This window comes from Triplophysa rosa, linkage group LG10 (genome assembly GCF_024868665.1).
Source record: "Triplophysa rosa linkage group LG10, Trosa_1v2, whole genome shotgun sequence".
NCBI lineage: Eukaryota > Metazoa > Chordata > Actinopteri > Cypriniformes > Nemacheilidae > Triplophysa > Triplophysa rosa.
Genome location: NC_079899.1, coordinates 20,070,187 through 20,094,856, shown reverse-complemented (window position 1 = coordinate 20,094,856; position 24,670 = coordinate 20,070,187). Strand labels below are relative to the sequence as shown.

The 24,670-nt window shown below is 40.1% G+C and overlaps 1 protein-coding gene across 3 annotated transcripts; it reads right to left on the bottom strand.

The window, feature by feature from the left end:
• Positions 1-213: 213 nt before the first annotated feature.
• On the bottom strand, positions 214-23,759 carry dicer1 (dicer 1, ribonuclease type III). Of its 3 annotated transcripts, none has more exons than XM_057343531.1 (29): positions 23,646-23,759; positions 20,794-20,912; positions 19,895-19,985; positions 19,518-19,706; positions 18,857-19,010; positions 18,636-18,763; positions 18,397-18,531; positions 17,896-18,056; positions 17,628-17,796; positions 15,982-16,454; positions 15,725-15,857; positions 15,360-15,602; positions 15,128-15,282; positions 14,919-15,051; positions 13,761-13,836; positions 13,540-13,679; positions 13,252-13,431; positions 11,868-12,081; positions 11,619-11,772; positions 10,649-10,831; positions 10,445-10,550; positions 10,152-10,327; positions 9,072-9,873; positions 8,338-8,490; positions 6,300-7,068; positions 5,761-6,029; positions 4,946-5,108; positions 4,692-4,767; positions 214-4,146 (listed from the first exon to the last, which is right to left on the bottom strand). In XM_057343531.1, exons 4-29 carry the CDS (start codon positions 19,629-19,631, stop codon positions 3,981-3,983), a joined length of 5,625 nt encoding a protein of 1,874 aa, XP_057199514.1. In that variant the 5' UTR covers positions 19,632-19,706; positions 19,895-19,985; positions 20,794-20,912; positions 23,646-23,759; the 3' UTR covers positions 214-3,980. The 3 variants fall into 3 exon arrangements, with proteins under 3 accessions (XP_057199514.1, XP_057199513.1, XP_057199515.1); XM_057343530.1 differs by having other exon boundaries at positions 20,850-20,912; XM_057343532.1 differs by lacking the exon at positions 20,794-20,912 and having other exon boundaries at positions 23,646-23,747.
• Positions 23,760-24,670: the final 911 nt, after the last annotated feature.

Sequence of the window (24,670 nt, the reverse complement as noted above, 5' to 3'; positions counted from 1 at the left end):
AGGCAAAAACGCTCCTTGGGTTAGGAAAATACTGAGGTCATCGGTGTGCGCTTGCACTGTGAAGCCCACACTTACACCGTGGCCTCTGACTTGCTTTTCACATAGTACTGGTAGCCACAGCCGTGCTATAAAACAATGTAATACATCATTTTTATTTTAGAAACATGGAATACAGTAAAAAAAAGGAAAAAAACACCACACACATACTACAAGTGAATGACCATACCATAACTTTATTGTAGATACACTCAGCCACAATTACCTAAAAAGGGGAGGGTGGGACAGAATTGTAAAAGATTTTTTTTGTGATCCATAAGGTGCAGAATGCAAACCACTGCAGCACAGATACAGTATGAATGAGATTTAAATACACGTCCCTAATACAGAAACTCTGCTGCAGTTTGTGGCCCATAATTCCCCATTTAAAATCCAAACCCATCCTTGCCCGTACTGTTCGTGCTCTACGGTGGTCACAACATTCCCAAAAAACCCCTTAAAGAGGAGCTCGGCACACATTCCAGTCCAGTTACCTTCCTGCTGTTAAGTGTGCATTAAATTTTTTTTTCTTAAAAAAGAAAAAAAAAACTGTATGACACTTTGCTATGAAATAAAGCCCTTTTTAATAAATTCCAGGGCTGATTTGATCAGATATATACAATGTATTAGTCTAAAAAGAGACGGGTGAGGGGGGTTCCACTGACATGCACTATTACATGTGGACTTATAATGTAACTAATATGGGTGAGCGAGGATTTGGGAGGTGAGCGATGGCGTTGTCCCAACAAATTTAAAATCATGCCAGTCAAAGGACTTGATGGGTTAAATTACGATTTCATATTCGAAGTATTAGGTTAAGGCAAAACATGAATGTACACATAGGACACATATTTAGCCCCAGATTGTAGAGATTCGAAACTACTTTTCTACAGTGTATTTTCTCTGATGATATCCTGCAGGCACGTTGTATCTCTCCGATCTCTTTTAAATACATTGGTAAAATACCAGCGATGCACACAGCAGCAAGGCCAAAACCACAAGTTTTTCCTTTAAACGTTACGGCATCATTTTTATATATACATGTTTGTATTTTTCGTTCTGACGTGAGGTAAAGAATGGCGCCCGAGTGCAATGCTTATTTGTGCTACATGTTTAAAAAAAGAAAAACACAAAAATTATTCTCCCCCATGACGGAAAACAACATCTGCAGCATATGATACAATGGAGGACCACTTTAGGTCAACCGTCCCACAGGTGCTAAAAAGACTTGATATCTGTTCTGTGGGACTGACTCAGGCATTATCAATTATTGGTTGTCAAAATAAGAGTCCCCCCAAAAAAACTAAATCTATATCCATGTGGTGAGCGTGACACCATATGTATGATTTCACATTCTCTGACAGTTGTTACCAGAAAAACAACGTAAGTGACAAAGCTTACAAAAAGAAAGAAAGAAAGGTGAAAAAAAACGTGTGCGCCTTTTTAGTGGCTCGAAAATAAACATTATAACACAAGCTAAAAAAGGTTGCAATCGTCTGAGGGTTAAGGTTACTGACCCTGACACATACCACTCGCTAACAGTTGGTAAGTGGGAAGTAGATTCGATGACTTTCGAATCTCGAGATCAATTCTGGGGTCGCGATTCAGATCCTGTAAAGAGGGTCACTCAACTCTTGCCAAAACGGAGATTGCACTCGTTGTTGAGAGGGGGCAGTTCATGACCTCCTGGCTATATATTCGGGCCGCAACGTAATTTGCATCCAACAAATGGAAACAAACTGAGTTTAAGCAGGAAAACGTTTATGCCACATGTTCAAAAAAATCTGAAGGCAACCTCTATATGAAGCATGGCACCAGAAGTTCTTCACTGTATAGAAAATGTATAGCGAAGAATTGCTACAGTAGCCAATGTCTAGGTTGCACTGAATTAAGATGTAACATAAAATTGAAAGGCACCGTTTTCCATTAAAAAGATGCAAATTCGAAGGGAATGTACTTTAGTGCAAATAGTCGTGAGATATGTATCCCCTGTAAGGTGCTGATGAGCATATACAATACTGTGCCTCAATGCCATCCATATATGAAAAAAGGCATATCCACAAATATATAATTTAACATTGGTTTATGATAAGGTCAAACTATTCAAAGGGGTCTTTTGAGGTAGCAATGCCTGGGATTATGTAACTTCAGGAATAGTTTGCCCATAACATAACCGAATTACGTAAAGTAGATACAGACAGAACGGGAAGTTAGGTTGCCTTCCACAATTGTCCAAACAAAATCAAAATATCGTTTATATTATGGTGGAGAAGAGTGCTCTTTCGTCAACTCAATAATAGAAAACGTGAAAGCGTCAGCAAGCGTAAAGAGTGCAGGAGAGAAAAGCGATAAGGGCATGGCTTATACAGAGTGCAATCCATCGATTTTCTCAAGCGTTAAGTAACCCTTCTGATCGGATGCACCGTTGGGAAAATCCAAGCTCATCGGAAGCATCAAGCATATGTGCGGAGAACGTTTTCTCGGCATTTCCCCTTCAAGCATGAAAATCAAAAACATACGGGGAAACGATCTTCCAACCAGCTTCAACAGCTTGACCGCTGACGGAACAGAACAAACCAACCCGACAGATTTCAAAAGGTAAAATTAAGAGGTAATACAGTTACAGTGCAAAAAAAGACGAGAAATTCAAGCTTGAACATAGCACCAAATAATGCATGCAATTAACTGAGGTATTCAAATGAGAATGCCTATTAATATGAAAACATTTAGGCTAAACAAGAGGCTACGACACATTTACGCTAGAATAAAGGCTGGTTACCACAACGTGTGAATGTTGAGGGATCTACTTGACAGGTGCGACCTCACGACACTGCATCAGTATCGACTTTGGTAAGCGATGCAGGCCAAGTCATCTACATGGGTTTGTCCTGAAGAAGGTACGTGAAGGTGCTTTGTGTCTTACAGAATTATCCAATCCTACTCATCTCTTTCTGTTGATTTTCGATATAAAATCTGCAGCATATTTTCCCAGGTGATATGTCCTCCTGTGTTTCGTTCGTGTCATATCAAAACTAAGTCAGTCAGTCTATGGAGACACCTAATGTCAGCGAAAGATCATCAATATAAAAAGACATTACCGAATGCCGAAAGTATCAACGCATGTCGTAATAAACATTTAATAATGTATATTATATTCTATATAATGTAGATCGGTAACTATGATGTCTATACAACCCATCCAGATCGCTACACAAACATGCATCCGCAAGTGCCGTTGGATTACAGTATTCAGGAATGTCAAATTCCCATCCATCTTAAGGTAAGGGCGTTTCTCTCTGAAGAATATATAGAGCTAAATGATTTTGATCTGAGAAAATGTTCACGGCTAGGGTAAAAATAAAAACGGACCCTAGAGAAGGTAAGTGCAATTACGTTTGAGAATATCATCTCAAGACAGAGAAAAACACTCGTCTCACCCTAACACCATCTTTCGTTCCGTGTGCCCTTTTCTGCCAAAAGCGTTTTAAAAACCACCGCACAACTGGTACTAGTGCACAGATTGAGGAATTTAGCGTTTTTTTTGTTTCATTTTTTTAAAGATGGAGTATAACAACATACACTCTAATACTACCTATAAGCATTTTCTTTTTAACTCACTACCACAAAGCAGAGGATTTTTCAACGTTAATGAAACAGAGGGGGGGAAACCTGACGTTTTTCTTAACACTTAATACATTTAAAAAAGCACTCGTGATCAACAAAGCTGAGGGGAGAAAAAGAACGATTGTGTTTGCGCACAAAAAGGAAAAGAAATGAACCCTATGTGAATTACACTGAAATCATTTGATGCAATTAATTCGTGGAATTTGACAACCCCAGTGAGAACGCAGACAGCGATGATTCTTCACTTGGCCGTGAACTGGTGCCGAGAAGCTTGCGCTGTATTTTTTTTACTTATGTGTCGGGTGTCTGCTGTCTGAATCTCAGTTGTTTTGGACCTGGGGTTGATTGGCTTTGAGGCTGCGCAGAGCTCGGCGGGCGGCCGCTGACTTGGCTATCCGGTAGCTGCGGCCCACACCCTTAAACTTGCCTTTCCCCACCACCTCCACTGTGACCCGTACTTTTCCATCGTAGGTTCTCTCGGCAGGGCTGTCGGGAGCAAAAAGGGACATTTTTTACCTAATGATATCAATGCAACAAATACAAATACAATACAACAAATACAAATAAAATCAAACTGCAGGGGGTGGGATACAGACATATTTAAAACGTCTATGTTTATATGTTCCTGTAGCTCAACTGGTTAAACCCATAGATTGTGGGTTTGATATACCTTGAAATATGCCTTGAATGCACTGTAAAATGCTTTGGATTAAAGTGTCGGACACATGCATAAATGTAAATGTTAGATTCATTAAAAAACTATATAATATTTTACAATACAAACAAACATGAGATTTGTGCCTTCAATGCCAAACTGTACCTCATTGATGGAAAACGCCAGGGGCTCTAAAAGTATATTCAAGCTTTGGAATGTCATCACATTTACTATTAAGCACACACTAATACGGAAACTTTTACAGCGTGAAACAACTTTCACAATTCATTACATATAAACAACCACTTCTATGCATGTAATTTTGCAGATGATTGTATAAAAACGCTACACGCATGTAGGCGAAAGACATTCCCACCTGAACTTTGCCGTCTCTGGTTCCATCTCCAGGAGTTCACGCACCGGGGACCGAGGGACATTAGCAGAGAATTTTTCTAGAAAACGAAAGGAAACAAAAGCGGAGCATTTCAATCTGCCGTTTCATCACGAGCAAAAATGGCAGGACGTCGGAAAATGGCTGAACGTACGGCTCTCACCACATGAGCTAGCAGACAATCAGACAGAATATAAATGCAGAAGTGATTTACTCGCGAGTGCGTCTTTGGCTCTTACCTATGAGTGGCCTCATCATTGGATAATACACTTGCCAAACTGTCTCAAGCGACATGCCACTATCCATGTAAATTGCACCGGCTAGCGATTCGAAGATGTCACCCATTGCTTTGGGGACCTCAATATCTTCCTCCTTCTCCTCGTCTTCCTCCGATCTGCGAAGCTACGAGAGAGTAAAAACAATTCTGGTTTCTTTCACGAATAAAGATTTTTTTGCACAGGACAAAAACTGTGCTTATCCATGTCGAATTCTCATTCCAAAACTAATCACAGACAACAAACCGATGAAAATGTTTTGCAGAAGAGAATAACTGCGGTTGTAATTTAAAATGTGCACTGACAGAAAGGCTACGTTTGGCCTACGATGGTATTTCCTCTCGAAATGAACTGCGATCAATTACTTTTAGTATTAGACTTAACAAAAGCTCCATCCGTCCAATATTGGGGACAACATTACCCAGCTATGTAATTAAGGGGAACATTACTTATTTTATTCAATTTGTCTTTCCTCTTTCTGTATCCAGTGTTATCCCTTAGGCATAAAATGCTTTCCAGTCAAACAAGGCTAGATTCGGTGCCAAGATAACCATTTCAAAATAAATTAAATCCAACTGCATTTTTACAATCCAAAAAACGAAAACAAATACAAACACAGACCAGATTCACAAAGACTGCCAATGATAGGATGTCACGGTACTTAATCTTTATGAAACATTATACATATATGCTGACACTGGCATAAATTAAACGTTGGAGGGTTCGATCGTTTCCAAGAGCTAATATCTTTAACAGATAACGCCGGAATGATAACTCACCTCCGAATCCATTCCTTGCATTTCGTTTTTCTCCAGCTGAAATTGCACAAAATCGTCGATCACGTGGAACAGTTCGGGCGATACCGCTTTGAAGTACTTGTGATAATCGTACTTGACGGCCAGGGAAGCAAATATGGTGTTGTTGACAAGCGCAGAACGCAGGTCGGTCAGCACGCCTGGGGAGTGCTGCCGTGGGTCTTCGTAAAGGTGCTTAGTTATGAGGTAGTCTAAAATTGCATCACCAAGGAACTCCAACCGCTGATAACAATCTGCTTGAGGTACAGAATGGGACAGAGAGATGTGACATAGAAATATATTGTTAAAAAACATTTCATCAAATTGAAGGTTAATAAAGCGTTAATAAAGCATTAATAAAAACTTAACCAGAATAGTATGACTTGCAAACCATTATGAACTACTTTTTCGTAAAAACTCACGAATCTTGAACTAATAAATTATCCATTTAAATCAACTTGAATCAGTTGAAGCTGTTAACATTGTAAAAAAATGAAAGTGCAATCTAAATAACACCCACAAACCTGTAATGGTGTTGTAATGATACGAGGCATGCGTAAACGCCTGCAGAAGATAAGCCTTGTTTTTAAACGTGTAGCTAATCTTCCTCTCAAAGTTCTCAAAGCCCGAAATAAGATGGTTGAGGGTGCGTTCGGCATCCGGGTGCTCGAACATGCAGCGGGGAGGAATCTTAAGCCTGCCGTACTGCAGCTCGGCCGAGCGCCCAGAACTCTGCTGCTCCACTGGCAGAACCTTCAGCCCGAGGGAGCAGAGGAACAGCTGGGCCGCACGCTCCCCGCAGCTGGTGAGGTAGCACCCCAGCAGGGCTTCCACACAGTCGGCTATGCTCTTATCAGCGATGCACTGCTCAGTGTGGAGGTCATAGGATATGGACTGCTTTCCAATATCTGTGCCACAGTTTTCCTCGGAAGGGTTCCAGAAGCCAACCACAAAGTCGTCCTCCTCGCCCGCTTTGCTGGGGTCAAGGTAGCACATGGCGTCCCAGGAACTGTAGTCGAACTCGTCAGCAGAACCGTCTGGGGCGAAATGGGCGTGGTGGGCTTTCTTGGGTGCTTTCCACTCATACCAGGGCTCGGGCGGCTGGAGAGAGATTTTCTTCCCGAAGGCTCCGGAGCCCATCAGCATGTTATCGATGAACTTGATGTGTTCATCGTAATATTCCAAATCCTCCTCCTCCGTGTTCACCTCTTCCTTGGGTGGCTCGTCCTCGACACCTTCATCATCATCTTCATCCTCATCCTCGCTGGCTTTTCCATTGGCCAAATCCTTATTCTAAGAACAAAAAACAGAATGTTTTAATGCTCTAAATATTTTAATCAAGGAAGGAACCGTGTCCAACACCACTGTAAAGCCAAAGCCTTGTATCTACAACAGATTTGCAAAGATTACGTTTGCAAAGTGTTTTTTGGTTTGACCGCACCATTGGGTTTGCTCAGGAGAGCTTTGACTTCGCAGAGGCAGACTGCAGTCCAAGACAATGACTCAACCAACCTAATGTGATTCAGAAGCTAAAACGTACGCTGAAGATCATCTTTAATCATTAATATGCCATAAAGTTGACCATGTGGGAAAATATCTGTTACTTATTTATTATATCTTAATACCCTTGACAACTAATACTATAATAATACAAGAAAGTGACCACTTCTGTGCCCGAAGTAAATTTAGGTCACTTGTACCATATTTACAGACCCCAAACCACACAGAGATTCAAAACATACAGACTCCATCAAACACATGCAAAGGTTTGGTAAAAACCAGAAGCATACAGAGTTCCATTTTTTTTTGCCAATTTCTTTAATTGAATTGACCATGTGCAACACCAGATGGAAAAATGTTTACTTTTAATAAATATAACTAATAGTTTCATTTTAAAGGTGAAATGTGTGAAGAAAGATATTTGGAAGAATGCTTGTAACCAAAGTTCATGGCCACTGACTACCATAGTAAGAAACACAAAAGAAGATATTTTGAAGCTTTCCTGTGGCTCAGTGGTTAGAGCATGGCACTAGCAATGCCAAGGTCATGGGTTCGTTCCCAGGGGATTGCACATAGTCAGAAACAAAAAATGTATAATACAATGCAATGAAAATCGTTTTGGATAAAAGCGTCTGCCAAAAGCATAAATGTAAATGTGAAGAATGTAGGAAAGCACTTTTGACTACCATTGTAATTTTTTCTACTATGGTAGTCAATGGTGTCCAAGCATTCTTCCAAATATATATCAGAACAAAGAAATTTATTTTAGACAGAATTTCAATTTTTGGGTGAACTCTACCTTTAAAACATTATTTGTCTGATATCTTACATTATAAATAAATTCTCTCTGTTCTGAAACTCACGTTCACCAAGAAAGGATGAATATGCCCCCTAGTGGCAATGACAGAAAACAGCCGCAGACTAACTCTGCCAAGATGTTTCTCAGCTCAGGGCAAAGAGCCATGTAAACAAGTTTGTAATTGTGCATGAAGATGCATGTTGATACTGGGTTAAGCTTGACTTAGGCCAGCGGGTAAACAAAAGATGTCCGCTGACTCATACCTCATCTGAGTCCCACTTGTCTGTGCTGCTTTTGTCCTGATTCACGACGTAGCCTGGAGGAAGCCAGTTTACAGGGGGGTCAAAGATGGAGACCACCATTCGGCTGGGGAGGCCTTTTTTCTTTCCCAGACGATAAAGGTTACAGTTGCTGACCTGCAGGTAGCACAGCCAAAGAGATTTGTTTTACCATACAAGGTGTTAAGAAATTGTAAATTTGAATAAAGAATATTAAATCTGGAGATTTGAAAATGTCAAAGTAAGACGTTTTAACTGATATAAGAACTCCTGATAAAAAATGTAAACACTGAAAGCAGTCACTTTGCATAAAAGCATTGGAAAAGGGACTTATTAGGGAAATACCATTGAGGGATAAAACAATAAATCGGTAGTGATGATAAAACTGAATCACAATTCAATATTAAAATTTTACACAAAACATTGAACATTTAGAAAGGTTTATTTGCATTTATTCTAATGTCTTAAAATAAAAAATTCTTTAAAAACACAATTCCTAAAAATATCTTGGCACCTTAGGCTGAAATAAAAAAAAGTTTGGAGACTTAATATATAAAAAATATATTATTTATAAATATATATAAAAATAATTTAAAGTACAAGTAAAGGATAGTAATGTAATGAGAAATGTACGTAAAGATTTTTTGTGCATTGCCACGAAAACAAATTCTCTACAATATTCTGACCTAAAGAAAAAAGTATCTGAATCTAAATCCCACCTTCTTGCTTCTCATGTACGACAGCCGGCCCTCGTGGGCATCCGGATATGTGCAGAACAGGTAGGTGGTGATGCCGTGTTTCAGAAAAGAGTCACCCAGCATCTCCAACCTCTCCAGATTGAAGCCATCACTGGCATTTGAGAGGGTCAGAGCCTGCAAGATGAGGCCAGGATTGGGGCCCAACATCTTCGGAGAATCCCAAGCCGGGGGCTCACAGGCGGATGCTGACGTCACGTCTGAGATCTCTGATGACACGGTAGAAGGTGCTGTGGTGCTGGTTGCGGTCTCTGGTTTGGGGCAACGGTATGAGGTAGGTTTTTTCACATGTCCGCCGCAGAGATCCGAGTTCCCGCCTGGGGTACATTCATCACCGGGCCGGGCCTGTGGCTCGCTGGCTGGAGAGAGACGCGCTTGAACTGAGGTAGTGGTTTGCGTCGATAGGTTGCTCTCCGAGCCCGGCTGAGAGCATTGGCAAATGTCATGTGAGTGCGAAAGGTCGTCACCGCCCCGAGTGCCGTTTGGGAGGTTTCTGGAACAGACCCAGGTGCTCTCGTCATGGTTCGGCGTCTGGAGATTAGTCACAGGGAGCACATTTTCTAGCTTTTCATCTGGTGTGTTGCAGTTTTTACAGGGGAGAGCGCCCTCTGGAGGCTGGGAGGCCTCTGTGCTGCAGGCAGTGTGGTCTGAATCTGAGCTTGTGTGGTGCTTACAGTGATCATTGTTGTCCATACATGCGCTTTGATAGGAAATGAAAGACTTGCTGTCGATGGATTTCTTCCATCCGAAATCCAAATTAGGATACCTGTGGTCGGCAAGATTAAGACTTTCTTTAAAAAAAAAACATTGCCAAAACCTTTACAGCCCTCAGAGTGTTTCATAATAAAGGTTTTAAACATATTGGCAAAATAACAATAATGGCTCCGTTCTAACATATAGCGAGCTGACTTAATAGACAGGTCTCTTTTAAGGTAGCATCTTAGCCAAGATTTCTTAAATGACTAATATGAAAAGCTCTACACACACCAATGCCAACAACCCAACCCAAATAAAAATGCTAATAAAAACGAGTATTTGACTGACCTGAAGTCAGGAGGCAGGGTCTGAGATCCTACCCCAGCATCGATGGCTGTCTGAGACCGCAGCTCTTCGGCCGTCAGAAGGCAGTGAAGTCTATAGAGGATGCTGGGAAGGCAGACGGCTTTCCTCCACAACGAGGCAGGGATAGGGTGAATGGCACAGAGCTCTGGAACTAAAATCTAAACAGACGGAAACTGTTATCTGAAACGAGTCAAACCTCCGATACCACTTTTAGTGAGAGGAAATTAGACCTAATTCAGGTTCGATGACTTATAGCTCTTTCTGCCGGTTAATACCTGTTTGTTTTGCAGGCTTTCCCACTTGGCCTTTCTCTTCTCGGCGCTGCTAAGAGGAAGGGCTTTCCCCTTCTGATTAAGGTGCCGTGGAGTTAAAAGATTCAATCTATAGGAAAAGACCACAGACATTTTTTGGAATCTGTAAGAATCACGTACCAGAAACCTGTTCAAGTTCAATAGTGTTTTCTCTTTTCGACCTCCTACCTTGAAGATGTGTGGTCCACATCCAACAGAGGCTGGTTAACGTTGGAGAGGTCGAGGTTGTACTTAGTTTTGTAGTACTCAGCGAAAGTCTCGTACTCCGGGGATGGGAATTTACTGAGCGGGGTGAGGTCTGTGTAAACGTCAGCCACGTAAAAGCGGTGCGGCTGGTCAAAATTACGATACCTGAGAGGGAGAAATGGAGCAGAGAGGGGTCAACTTTGGTTCAAACTAGGGCTGTCACGATTATTAAAAAATCGTCTCATCGCGATTGTTTGACCTCATCACGATGATTTCGGATCATCGCAATTATCTCTATAGAAGACACTAGGGGGAGCTGTAGTGTATCTGCATATTGCATATTTTAGTGTATATATGGTTACTAAAGCATGGTAATACTTGTCAAATGTACCACCACAACACAATCATATACAAAACATATACAAATTACCTGCAGTACAATTTAATATTATTTAAGCAAATCTCAGTGAAAACCAGTCTACCAAAATTTCATTAACACACAAGTCAAATTTGACTGTAGTCTTGCAAGTGAGAAAAAACAGACTAGAAGCTTTTCTATGACTGATAGTATTTTAATGGTGGCTTCAATTCACACCTGATCAATTTACTTCATTTACAAGTATTTGGTGGTTGTATTATTGACAGGTAAAAGCCTAAACCTTAAATATATGATGACCCAATTTTTTCCGATATATTTCCAAGAAAAAGTCTTGTATTCAGAACAATATGGTCGTTTCAACCGCTGAATCAAAAATGTATGAGAATTAAATGTCAAAGCTCAAAAACAGACAATTAATCGTCATAATCGCAATGATTTATTAGACAATTAATTGTCAATCAAATTTCATAACCGTGACAGCCCTAGTTCAAACAAATCCACATAATAAGTTATCATTGAGAAGTGAATTACAGGGAAAATAAGTGTTTTAAAAGATCAAATGATTTGTGGTACCTTGGAATAATGACTGCATCTTGGTAATCTTCCAATTTGAAAACAAATGGGTTTTGCTTGGTGTACTTTGTGTTTGGAATGCCGATGCGTGCTTCGGACTTCTCAATCTCTTCCATGAACTTGAAATCCAGGTCCAGCGTATTGGAATCCTCAACTGAACAGAAAGATACATAAAACAGCATCCGCATGACAAATTGACACAGACGAGTAACTACTTTGCTGGAACGTGACTTGGATAGCAGCACTCACCGACGTTGAGAGGTAGAACGCAGTAGGCAGAATCCGCCTCGGTGGGTTTGAACTCCAGTGCCGGCTTTTCTAGACGGAGGATGTGAGAGAAGATGTACTGGTGCAGGCGAGTGATCAACTCCAGCTGTTCCGCACTCAGAGTGAAGACGGACTTTTGCAGCTCGATCGAGATGGTCACCTCACCGGAACGTGTGTAGACTGGGAAGTGAGGGATCTGGGGACACAGAACAGCCCAAAATGTATCGAGCTCCGACCCGAAGCGCGCGCGCACGCACACACACACACACACACACACACACACAGATACGTGCGCGCACATACACAGGTAAGCACACTTTCACCAGCGGACAGAGAGCGCGTGTGGGAAAATATGTCGCGTCAACCACCTGAAAAGCAGATTAAAAAATTGCGTTTTTAAATGCTCCCAGGGTGGTGAAAATACGCATGCCCTGCCCCTGACAAGCAACAGTCCAGTTACCACCGGATGACAGGTCTTCACCCAGCTTATCCTTCGTTCCATCTGGACCGCAAGACACAATGAACCATTAAAAAATCGGATTATTTCTGTGGATTAAATTGAGCAGCCAAAACCGCGCCAAACGCGCTTCATTTTAACCCTTTCCGCTCCGTGAGCGCTGCTTCTCCCGCCAAAGACACGTCGCATATAAAGACACGCAAGACACAATGAATCATTAAAAAATCACCTAGAGCACCAAGAGCAGGTAAATAAATGGACACTTTTTCTGTAACGCTTAAGTAAACGAAAATGCAGCAGTAATAAAGTATTTTTAGCTGTCAGTCAGTTTACTGTTTGCTATATAGGTTTGTGGCAGACTATATAACATAACGTCTTGTATCTACATATAGCATTTATGATATTAATGGCATAAATAATCAGCATGTTAAGAGCATTTCATTGTGAATCATGTTTTAATTGGAAAGAATATTTAGAATCAGTTCTAGTATGAATGGCATGGAAAGGCTTTTAGTAGCTTTGTAAGTACTCCTGCTCATGATATATTTATTTCAGTCGTTACATTTTGTTGTCAGTAGTTTTTTAAAATATTAAAATAGACCCCTGGGACCTTCGCTTCAGCACCAGAGCCTACAACACATTTTCTCAGTTACCAGACCTTCTAAGTTTCATGCAGACTGTGGCTATCAGAATATAAAGTAAATGGCCTGATAAAACATTAGACTGATTGATTTGACATTATTTATTAAAAAAAGTATCGTCCGGACCTCCGCCGCAAAAAAATATAGAGATCGCAGCCCCCCCAAAGCCGTAAACCTAGGGGAAACACTGAAATGCCAAAACAAGTCACAATAAACAAGGACCAAGTTTTTCTCTGAAGACTCAGAAAGAGAAAATGAAGGTGATTACCCGAGGTATTGGTTTAGCTGTCAGAATGCCAAAACATCTGGTGGTGTCTTCAGGTGGGTACAGCTTTCTCCGGCGAAAGTTAAGCTCATCCGGAAGAGGGGTGGTGAGGACCATACCGATCACGTACAAATAGCAAGGCTGCTCTGGTACGGGGTAACAACCCCGCAGACACTCTGGTATCTAAAAAAAACCATCATGTCTAACATGACTCTATAGCTTTTTTACACCCTGTGCTTGAAGAAGCATATCACTTCGTACTGGAAGGGCATTTTGGTTCTCAACACTCACGGCTTTTGGGTAACACTGTCTCCGTTTGGTGGAGCCTGGTCTACCTGGCACGTTAGTCTCCTCTTCATCATGCAGGTCCAGCTCCTCCTCATACTTCACAGTTTCCTTCCCCACAGGCATTAAATGATCATCCAGCTCGCCTAGAAAGAGACATCATGCATCAGTGGATTTCAATCCCAGAATGCACCAGCAATAAAATTTTAATGGCAGTCCATGCTTACCAATTTTGTGCAGTTTTTCACAACAGAGAAGAGCGACGGCTTTTTCAGCAAGTCTTGCACAGTTCATTATTGGACCCTACATGGATATAGAAACATTTTTTTCCTCATGGACTTCTACACATAACTTGTTTAGACCCCATGCAATGTGGATGTGGTAATATGTCATTTTCCCCGTCACCATTTATTCACCCTCATGTCACAGGGATGCACCGAAATGAAAATTCTTGGCCGAAGCCGAATAAAAATGAAACACTTGGCCGAAGGCCGAATACCGAACACGTTTTTTGCATTTCTTCTATTCATTTGGCCAATTTTATTACTATTGCATAAACTGAATGATCAAAATGTGCTTTTTATATTTGGCTTGATTTTCCATATACAATTGAACTTCATATATAAATATTGACCCCTCTCCATCTTTCAATGGACTAACTGACTGCAGAAAGAATGTAATGTACTCTGTTTGCCTACATCAAAGTAGTTCATTATAAAAAGTGTCATTCAACATAAGCCAACATCCATGCAAGCAATGCGTGCTGAGGCTGACCGACAATCATTTCAGTTCACATCTCTCTAAACTCTGCCCACAAAAGCTGACTGTTCTCTCAGAAGATGTACTAGGGATGCACAGACATATCTTGACAAGTTGTTTAGTACAGGGAACTGTGTGTGTGTGTGTGTGTGTGTGTGTCTCTCTCTCTCTGCGCTGGTTACTGCTTGATCGCTCAGACATCATGCTGTAAAATGTCAAATGTATTCAGCCGAACACAGAATAATTTCGGTTACAAACATTCGGTGCATCCCTAATGTCATTTAAAACCTTAGTCTTTATTCTGTTGAACACAAATGGAGATATTTTGAGAAATGTCTCTGTGGTTTTGTGTCCACACAATGGAAGTCAATTGGGTCATTCGGTTACCAACGTTGTTCAAAATACCTTTCCGCAGAAGAAAGTCATACAGGTTTGTAATGACACAAGGGTGAGTAAATATTTTTTTTAATTTTTCGGGTGAACTAAAATGTCAACTATCACCGAGACATCAAAGCAGACATGAACTAAAAAATACAAAACTTCAGTTAAACTTTTGTTTGAAGCAAAGCAGGTTAAATGTAAAATTGACAGTGAAAATGTGATGTACACTTATGGCCAGCACTTACAGGGACAGGAACTCTTAGTGGAGAGTTGATGGGAAGGAATAGTATCGACTGATAACCGCCAGTCTTCAGCTCCACGGTTTTACACTTTGGAGCGAGGTGAGTAAACGGGTCACTGGGCAAACGTGCACAGTATCTAAAACACAAATACATGCCATGAGCCACAAAATAATAACTGAAATAACTTGATGGCTTCAGTAAAATATAACAACCTGTTGACGTGTCCAATGGCTGTGTTAATCGTGACGCGGGGGCCGCCGTCCTCCGACCGCAAGACGTAAGGTGGGAGAACATTGTCGTCATCATTCACCGGCTCCAATTCAAAATCACTGCATTCCGCTGACTTTGAGCACTTGTTTCTGAGAATCTGATTTTAAAAAATAACAAAGTATCACATATGACACTTGAAAATACACCAAATCTTTATCAGTAAGTAGTGCTGACCTTCTCTATGGCCTTGTAGGTTTTTAGGTCCTCTTCAAATGACTTTGTCCGTTCGCTGTCAGCTAGCATGATGTAGTTGGAGACCGGAGCACGGGCACGACCTTTGGATTGCACGTACGATCTGTATTCCGTTGGCAAGTCAAACCGAACGACCAAATTGCACTTTGGAATATCGACCCCTTCCTCCACAATGCTGGTTGCAATGAGCAAGTTGGTTTCGTGGGCTCTGAACTTCCTCAGGACCTGGAGAGCAATGCAAAGCAGTAAAATCAATGAAGAGGATTGGCTGAAAATCAGGAAGTGACTCACTTCTTTTGTTTAACGAAGAGAGGTTGACTGGTTTTGAGCAACAACAACGCACTCACTTCTTCTTGTTTTCTGAACTCCACCTCCATTTGTTTGTTGCGAGGTTGATTCTTGCCAATGCTGTGACCTGTGATGAAGTTGCTACTGATGTAGGCCAGCTCAGGGTCCTGCTTGCCTGCCTCCTTAATAAGTCTAATAAACACAGACAAGAAGAATGATCATTTTCTCATCAGAAATGATTAGGAAAAATAACTAGCATTTTGCAATCCCCGATAAAAGAGCTTTACAAAAAAATACAAGACAGTTGCAAACAAACCTGTTTAAAACAACCGCTGTGTATCTCCTTTCCACAAAGATGATTCCACAGAGGATGTTGGTGAAGGGTGAGGGGAAATTAGCCTCTGGCTTCTCCTTCGCCTCTGCCTCCTCATCCTCATCTTCATCCTCGGAATCGCTCCATGAAACATAATTGTCCTGATTGCGATTGTTGTACCACTCCACGCTCTCGAACTGCTGCCGTTCGAAAGGTTTGTACTCGTGGAGGATCTCCAGAAGTCGGATGACTTTGGGAGTGACGAACTTCAGGTCCAGGGAAGCTGGGGAGAAATGCTCCTCACACAAGGCATGGATTTTTCTCAAAATGGTGTCCGTGAACAGCAGGAATTTACGATTCAGCTCCTCCTGCTCGTGTTTGATGTATTTCTGCAGCTCGCGGACCATGATTCCTGCTGCTTTATCAGCGCACCACGGGCCCAGCACGGCCAGAACGGCTCGACAGTCATTCAGCACCTGGAGATGTAAAAAACAAAAATCAAATCACAGGAGTAGTAGGAGTGTTGTACACAAAACAAATTCGTAAAGCTGCAATCTGTAACTTTTGAATCTCTATCGCCATCTCTGTCTGAAACATATTGGCCCGTTTCACAGACAAGACTTAAGGCTAGTTCCAGACTAAAATGAATGTTTGACCTGTCTTAACTGAATATAACTTGTCCAGAAATATCTTAATATATATTAGTTCCACTGTTTTGTCTCAAGATGCACACCATTAATGTATCCTTCTAAGGCATTTTTATAAAAGCGACATAAATATCTTAATTCAACTAAGGACAGGATGTGCAGCTTGCGCAATATAACATTTCTATGCATTCAATTTATAATGCGCAAACATGCTATATATACTGTATATTAATGATCAGTTTAGCAGTTGCACCGGTGCAACCAGTTTGGAAAAATAGTAGCAAAATGCAGTCTAGAGTAGGGCTGCATAACGATTAATCGCGACTAATCGTTTGCAGAATAAAAGTTTTTGTTTACATAATATATGTTGGTGTACTGTGTGTATAATTAATTATGTATTTATAAATACACACACATGGATGCATGATTTTAAGAAAAAATATATTTAATATTTATATATAATATAAATTATATATATAAATATAAAACATATCAAAAGTTACATATTTCTTAATTATATACAGTACATGCATGTACGTGTATTTATATATACATAATTATCATACGCAGTACACCAACATATATTATGTAAACAAAAACGTTTATTCTGCAAACGATTAGTCGCGATTATTCGTTATGCAGCCCTAGTAGAGCCCTGCAAAGGAAGATATTTTGAAGAATATCAGTAACCAAACAGATCTCATCCCCTATTTACTGCCATAGTAGGGAAAATAAATACTGTGGGAGTCAATGGGAGATGGGATCTGTTTGGTTAGTGACATTCTTCAAAATATCTTTTTATAGAAATTTATACAGGTTTGGAACAACCTGAGGGTGCGTAAATGTTGACAGAATTTTCATTTTTGGGTGAACTGTCCCTTTAATATTCATTTTGGTTTATCGCTGATCGTTTTCTCACACAATCAAAAAAGGAGCCAATGGCTTCCAATCATCTTCGATTCTGTAAAGACTTTTGTTAAATTAACTAGCTGTAAAGTGAACCTGTTTGGAGATGAATGTGGGATCTCTATCTTCACGACGAGCAGTTAAGTTGCAGTCAGTAAGAAAATGAAGGGCTTCGTCCAGCTCGCTCAGGAGTCTCTCAGAGAGACCACTTTCATCCCGGTACAGCCCACAATCCAGCACCACCTCACGAGGCTGGGACGCATACCTAGACATGCACACACAAGCAAGAAACATCTCAAAAAGCTATTTTACACGATATATAAAAGGACAGAGGGACAAATGTAACATAAAAAGCAGGAAGTACCTATCCAGCACCACAAGATCAGTGGCGGTTTCTGCATTGCTCTGCAGAATCTTCTCCAGGTTCTGAATCTTTTGCTCCAGGTCACATGGGTCACATTTGCCATTTAAAATGGAAGCGGTCAGACCCAGAATGCGGGGACAGCCTGGACAGCCCTCACAAATCTGCAAAAATGATTTATAAGCAGAGCTGCATATCACATTTGCAAACTATAAATACAATAACAGGACATACGTGTATCTTTAAAGTATTTCCTAAACTTTAGTCAAGGAGACAACTTGCATAAGTTGTTGGTGTTCAAAGTAAAACTGTCCACTATATATATGACAGAAAGATTTGTCTTATCAGAACTCCAGTGTTCAATCTCCTGTCCTAAACACATGCCTAATAACACCATACCATTGGATTGACATCTTTTTACATCACTGTGGAGTGACAGTTAAATGAGACATTTATCATCTCTTTACAGTGACAGATATGATTTTACGTGGCTTGCAATTTCACCTTCATTATTTTCCGATAAGGATGGTCTGTGATTGCGAGGTGGCATTCGTCAAAAACCAGCAGGTTGATTTTTGATAGTGGCAAGACTCCTGTCCTTAACACATGCAGGAAGATGTGACACGTCATCACCAGCACCTAAGACATTTTAAATATGAGAGAAGGGTGAATATTACAAAGGAGGATGACATTTCAAGTATGGAAATAAAATCACAACCACGTTAAAACAAACATAATCACACCTGATTCTCTATCATCTCTCTGTTCCACATCTCCTCGGGCCATGATGTCATTTCCTCAGACTTGTAGTCGCCGACCTTGAGATCAGAGTGGGTTCTGACAGTAGATGCTTGCTGAACCACAGATGATGCTTCAATCCAACAAAAAAATCCATGAGAAAGAGTTCGGTCATTTTTGCAGCTCAATAATAAAAAAAAGGGAAATTTCCGTAAATGCAATTTACCTGCGTTTACCAGGAAAATGGTTCTCCTCCCATCCTCTCCACGGATTTGATGGGAGAGTTCCTTGATTAGGAGCACTGCGATAAAGGTCTTCCCTGAGCCAGTGTTCAAGCAGACTATAGTATTGTGTTCAAGAGCTGCTTCAAGAAGTTCAACCTGGTAAATCAGGGTGAGACATGGAGACGGTTTGAAAAACTGACCCTTTATGCACTTGCTCAAAAACTCCTTTTATTTATTTTAGAGCAAAAATAGTTTGCAGCTTTAAAGGGATAGTTAACCCAAAAACAAAAATCCTGTCAGATATTACTTGCCCTCAACCTGTATAAATTTCTTTGGTTGGTTAAACACAAAGAAAGATATAGATTTCTGGGACACCATTGACTACCATAGCAGAAATAATTATTGTAAATTAATTTTTTGTTCTGTTGAACACAAAAGAAAATATTCTGAAGAATGTAGGAAAACAAACAGTTCTGGGGCACCTTTGACAACCATTTTAATGGTAGTCAATGGTGCCCCAGAAATCTCAGCTGCTAACATTCATCCAAATTCATCCATTCATTCCAAATATCAGCTTTAAAACAACTTGGGGTTGAGTAATTCATGACCGAATTTTCATTTTTGGGTGAACTATCTCTTTAAGAATCTGTTCTCAAGACTTACCTGATATTTCCTCGGTGTGTATATGTTGTCATGGATCGCTTCCTGTTGCCACGGGAGACCGAAGAAGGGCCCCATGGGTGAGGAGGCAGGGGTCACCAGCTGTAGGCCAGCCATGCTTAGAGACTGATAAGCAGGGGACCTCCAGTCATCCAGTGTTTATATCATTGCATCATGTCCTCCTTAAACTCACTGTGTGGGAGGAACCGTAAAACAGTTCAACATCGAGAAACTCAGTAGCATGCCATGGCCAACATGACAGAACTGAATAATATTGTGTTGTTGTTAAGCTGGGAGGTTTTTAGTGCTCAGGGTGTAAGTGCACTTGAGCTGTATATCTGTTCAAGTGGGTTATTGATTATAGATGAGGGTCAACTCACAAAGTGTAAGTTCCCCACTCTGCTTTGTGACCAGACCGCACTTATTCTGGGCGTCATTATCAGCGCTCTTCACATCAGCTCATTCTTTCTGCTGCTTGGAACATACATGTAACCGTCACTCAATAGAACTGCAATTTTATAACAAGTTACAATAAAATACAGTAGTGGCCAAAAGTGAAGTGACATCTTCGCCCGTAATTACTTATTATAATTTAATGTACATTAAAAGATGTTGTATTCATGTTGCATAGTTGTTTTTGGAGTGTGAACTGAAGTTCAGTTTTCGTAAGATTCTAGCCGATTGAATTTTTTGTTTTGTACACTGATACACAGTTGTTAATCCTTTTGCCACATAATCTTATTTAATTCATCTTTTTTTAGGGTTTCCTTCATTTTTTTCATATTTTGATTCTTTATTCAAAATTGGGGGGTCATTAAAAGCAGAAATTGTCCAAATATGGACCCCGGACACCATTTTTGGCCACTACTGAATATATCCTTAAGGGATTGTTCACCCCAAAATAAAAATGATGTCATCATTTAGTCGCCCTCTTGTCATTTTAAACCTGTATGGCTTTCTTTCTTCTGCAAAACACAAAAGAAGATATTTTGAAGAACGTCGGTAAACAAAAACCATTGGTCCACATTCACTTTAATTGAATAGGCACAAAACCAATGCAAGTCAATGGGGACCAACGGTTTTCTATTACCAACATTCTTCAGCCAAACAGGTTTGAAATTACATGAAGGTGAGTTAATGATGACAGAATTTTAGGGTGAACTACCCCTTTATCTCCAGTGTTTCAGTCAAACAAGCACCTTGCTGTAGTTACAGATATAATAGAACAATGTAATAATAATAAACAATATTCACGTTAAAAAAACTGATCAAAACTGACCAACTAAGACTGGATTTATGAAACAATTGTTGTTTAACCGGTAGTAGTCACCATACCGCAACGCTGCAGATGGCGGAGGGGGCTGGCGTCACAGTCTCAGATAATATTCTATCAATACTCTGAAAATGAAGAGAGAGAATATACATTTTGTGATAACAGATGCATCTCCGGCAATGAGAGGACAGACAAATTGGGATGACAACTGGGTTGTCAACACATTTTTGCCACTCCGGATCGAGCCCACACGTTCCCCCTGACCACCGCTGTTCGACACAGCTGCAACAAATCACCACAAGTCATTTCAGCTCAAGTAACACAAGGCTTCATTTTCAGTGAGCGAACACATTTGCTCTTGGTTAAAAATCTGCTTTCAGACTCTGTGTTCAGGTTCATGAATGTCTAATGCAACCACATAAGTTATTTACTTTCAGATTTTTAAAACGCGGAGACACATCTGTTTCGGTGAACGAAACATTCAATGTTAAATGGCTGACTGAAGAACAGCTGGCCGGGTCATGGCTGCCCCGTTCGACTATCGACAAGCAGATTATGAGTGTTGAAAATCAAGGCCTGGGACAAATTGTTCAAATCAACCAATGGGTGGTACTTATTTAAATCAGCAACACTGGGCTTATAAAGATCAAATACTTTTAAATTATTGTAACCCTTTCCCATACAAAATCTTTATTTTTAATCTAAATTTCCAACATGAATGTTTTATGGTAAATGAATATTGCAGAGCAAGTCTAAACACGCTCATAACTGGCTAAATAAAATAATGCATAAAATAATATTGTCAAAATCACTTAGGTCAAGTGCATAAACTTACATTATACTTACACATTATAACTGACATGATAGTAAATTATATATTGATATATTATATTTGCAGAGACAACAATTCTTACTACAAACAACAGGTACAATCACCCTTAAAGGAATACTTCACCCAAAAATAAAAATTCTGTCTTCATTTACTCACCTTCGAGTTGTTCCAAATCTGTATACATTTCTTTGTTCTGATGAACACAAAGATATTTGGAAGAATGACTATTACCAAAAAGATCTTGCCCCCATTGACTCCCAACTACAACAACAAAAAAACTAAAAAAACAGAGCAGACGTCTAGACGTCGTGCTAACCTCCAGCCTCAACGCAGGCATAACAGCAGGCCGGATTTACTGACTGCATACCACCAGTGAAGAAAGCCTTGAGCATGACCTACATTACCATGTGAATGACTCTGAATGTAGCAGCAATTATGATACTGTAAGGACAGATTGTTTACTACTGAGATTGTATCCAAAATAACTCCATCTTTAAGCAGGCCCAATACTGCAGAAACACATGGCCATTTGAAGATTTACTGTGGAACGAAAACAGTAACAAAACTAACGGTCCATAAACAGGCTTATTCAGAAAATGTGGGGGAAATTAAATTGATGAAAGTTCATTAAAAAGGTTTTTTGAAAATCCACTCCACACCATTTCCCTGCATTTACTACTAACAAGATATTCATAAATAAAACAACAGCTGGCTTCAAAGTAATTGCACATGAAGGACACTAAAAAGAACACAAATGTGTGCCAAACACCTGATGTGAGGGCTCCAAATGCACACTTGTCACATAAAAGGACCCCTTAGGCTAACATATCCCACGGGTCACCTGATTTGACCCTGAAAATAAAGAGCAGGTCTCTATAACCCCATCTCACATGCACTCATACATTCTCATCAATAATTCATTCAGCTTACATTACTGTCATTTAATTTGGAAGAATGCAACCAGTTGATTTAGCAGGAAAGATCATTTGCATGGCATGTATTAAAAGTAAAATATTTTAATGGCATGCTACAATAAGCAAGTTATAAACTTGGCCGAGTGATAAATAACAGGTGACTAAAATCGTGTGATATATTATTTGCAATGCAAAATGAATATTTTGCCTTCGTATATAGATCATATTAAACGAACACCCCACAGGGCTTTACTTAAATTAACTAGAAAACAAATACTACTTAAATCAACGACAAAGAACCTAAACCTACAGATTACATTGTGTCAGCAGCTGTGATTTACGTTATGACAGCAGCTGCTTCTTTAATTCCTTACAGAAACAAACCTGTAACAACACCTCTAAATAATTTAACCCATCTTTTGTATTTTCTTATTTGAACACTTTAAAATGTCACAGAAGCAAAAATCCCCGACGTTTCCAACAGAACACCGCCAGTACTTACATAGCCAATATTAGCTGCTTTACACACACCACGAACATCTCATTCAATGAATCGAAACATCGATCAACATCTCCCGAAGATTAATACTCATGCAGATCAGTTAGGCCTCATTGCGACCTTGGCCTTGAACTGAGACGGCAACACCCGCAGGCCCCCAAAATGTATGCATCTGTCAGTTCGCCAATCTCAGTTCTCGAACCATGCTTATATTTTACCACACGTGAAACCCACCTCTGGATCTGTAACTGTATTAACAAGCGACCGATATACCACCATGTGTGTTAGTCTTTAAACGAGCTAACTGACGCGAGCAAGCTAAAAAGGCGCCGTCGTGAAAGAAGTCACGCTAAAATCCCTTTATAAATCATAAATACAACTCCGGAGATCTCATATAAGTTTTTAACACATGCAACATTGGAAACATTTGTTTCGAGGGTATTATGTGGATGGAGATGTCACTGTGCATTTGGCCCGAGCGGTTAGCACGCGAGCTCGCGTTAGCTTCGGCTGTTTATTATTGCTAATATGAGGACAAATGCGAGCAAACGGAGCCCGAGACGGACGCGCGATGTGTATGCGTGTCGTTCTGCAGAGAGAGACGCCTGCTCACCGGTGGTGAAATGTTTTATTGGTCGCGTTGTGTTGAAGAATCTCTCGTTAAACGGTGCGGTGCCCCTCTCACTCTCCCCATTCCCTCCTGCCGCTGCGCTTTCTGGTGCTGTTGTCAGGCTGCTGCGAGCGTGTGAAGCCAGCCACTCTGACGGCCACGAAATATGTGAGCGAGGACACAACTATTCAATTTTCTTTTCAATATTAAAGTTCTCTATTGGCGTTATTGGGGAAAGCAATAAAAGTCACATTTACATTTGTATTTATTTATTATTAACACTGAAATACAAAATATATTAAAATTCAGTCGAATGAAACAAACGTTCAGCAAATACAACTAGACATCACACCATTGTAGGCAGACTGGTGGTTGGTTTCTGGGGGTGTGCAAAGCCCCCACTACTCCGTGTACTGTATAATAATAATAAAACAAAGATTAATACAAACCATATTTACAAATTAAATAGAATGCAGCAAAGCAAAATAACAGTTGATTTTTTTCTCTATAAATCAACAACTGAGACGTGAATGATGAAAATACGAAGCATGTAAATATTTTAAATGCATAGACTACATTTTTAAAATAGAAGATAAAATACTTGGTAAGAAATTATAAAAATGTTTTTAAATGTTATCTATTTTTCTTAAAGCTCTCAAGTCGGTAAGAGTAACAAGAAAAAGCACTTAAAAATGGATGGAGTGAAAAAGTTGAATGAGGCTAGCATACTGCATTCATATTAACACAAATCCTCTTTAAAAAAGCAGGTTGTCACACTCATCATCACATGCAAATCTATAGTTGCCAGACTTGTAGTTACTTGAATGCATGAATTTGAGCCATGAAGTGGATAACGTGTAATCCCATAATTTACCTTTTAATACCATCTAGTGGTGATTTTGGAAACTACAGTCTTTTTAAAATAATTTTGAAGGACAATTAGATGTATTGCATTTCGTGATAGTTTTGTTGCAATCTTTAATAGGCCTATAATAAGAGCTGTACTGAAAAAGAATAAAAACTCACTT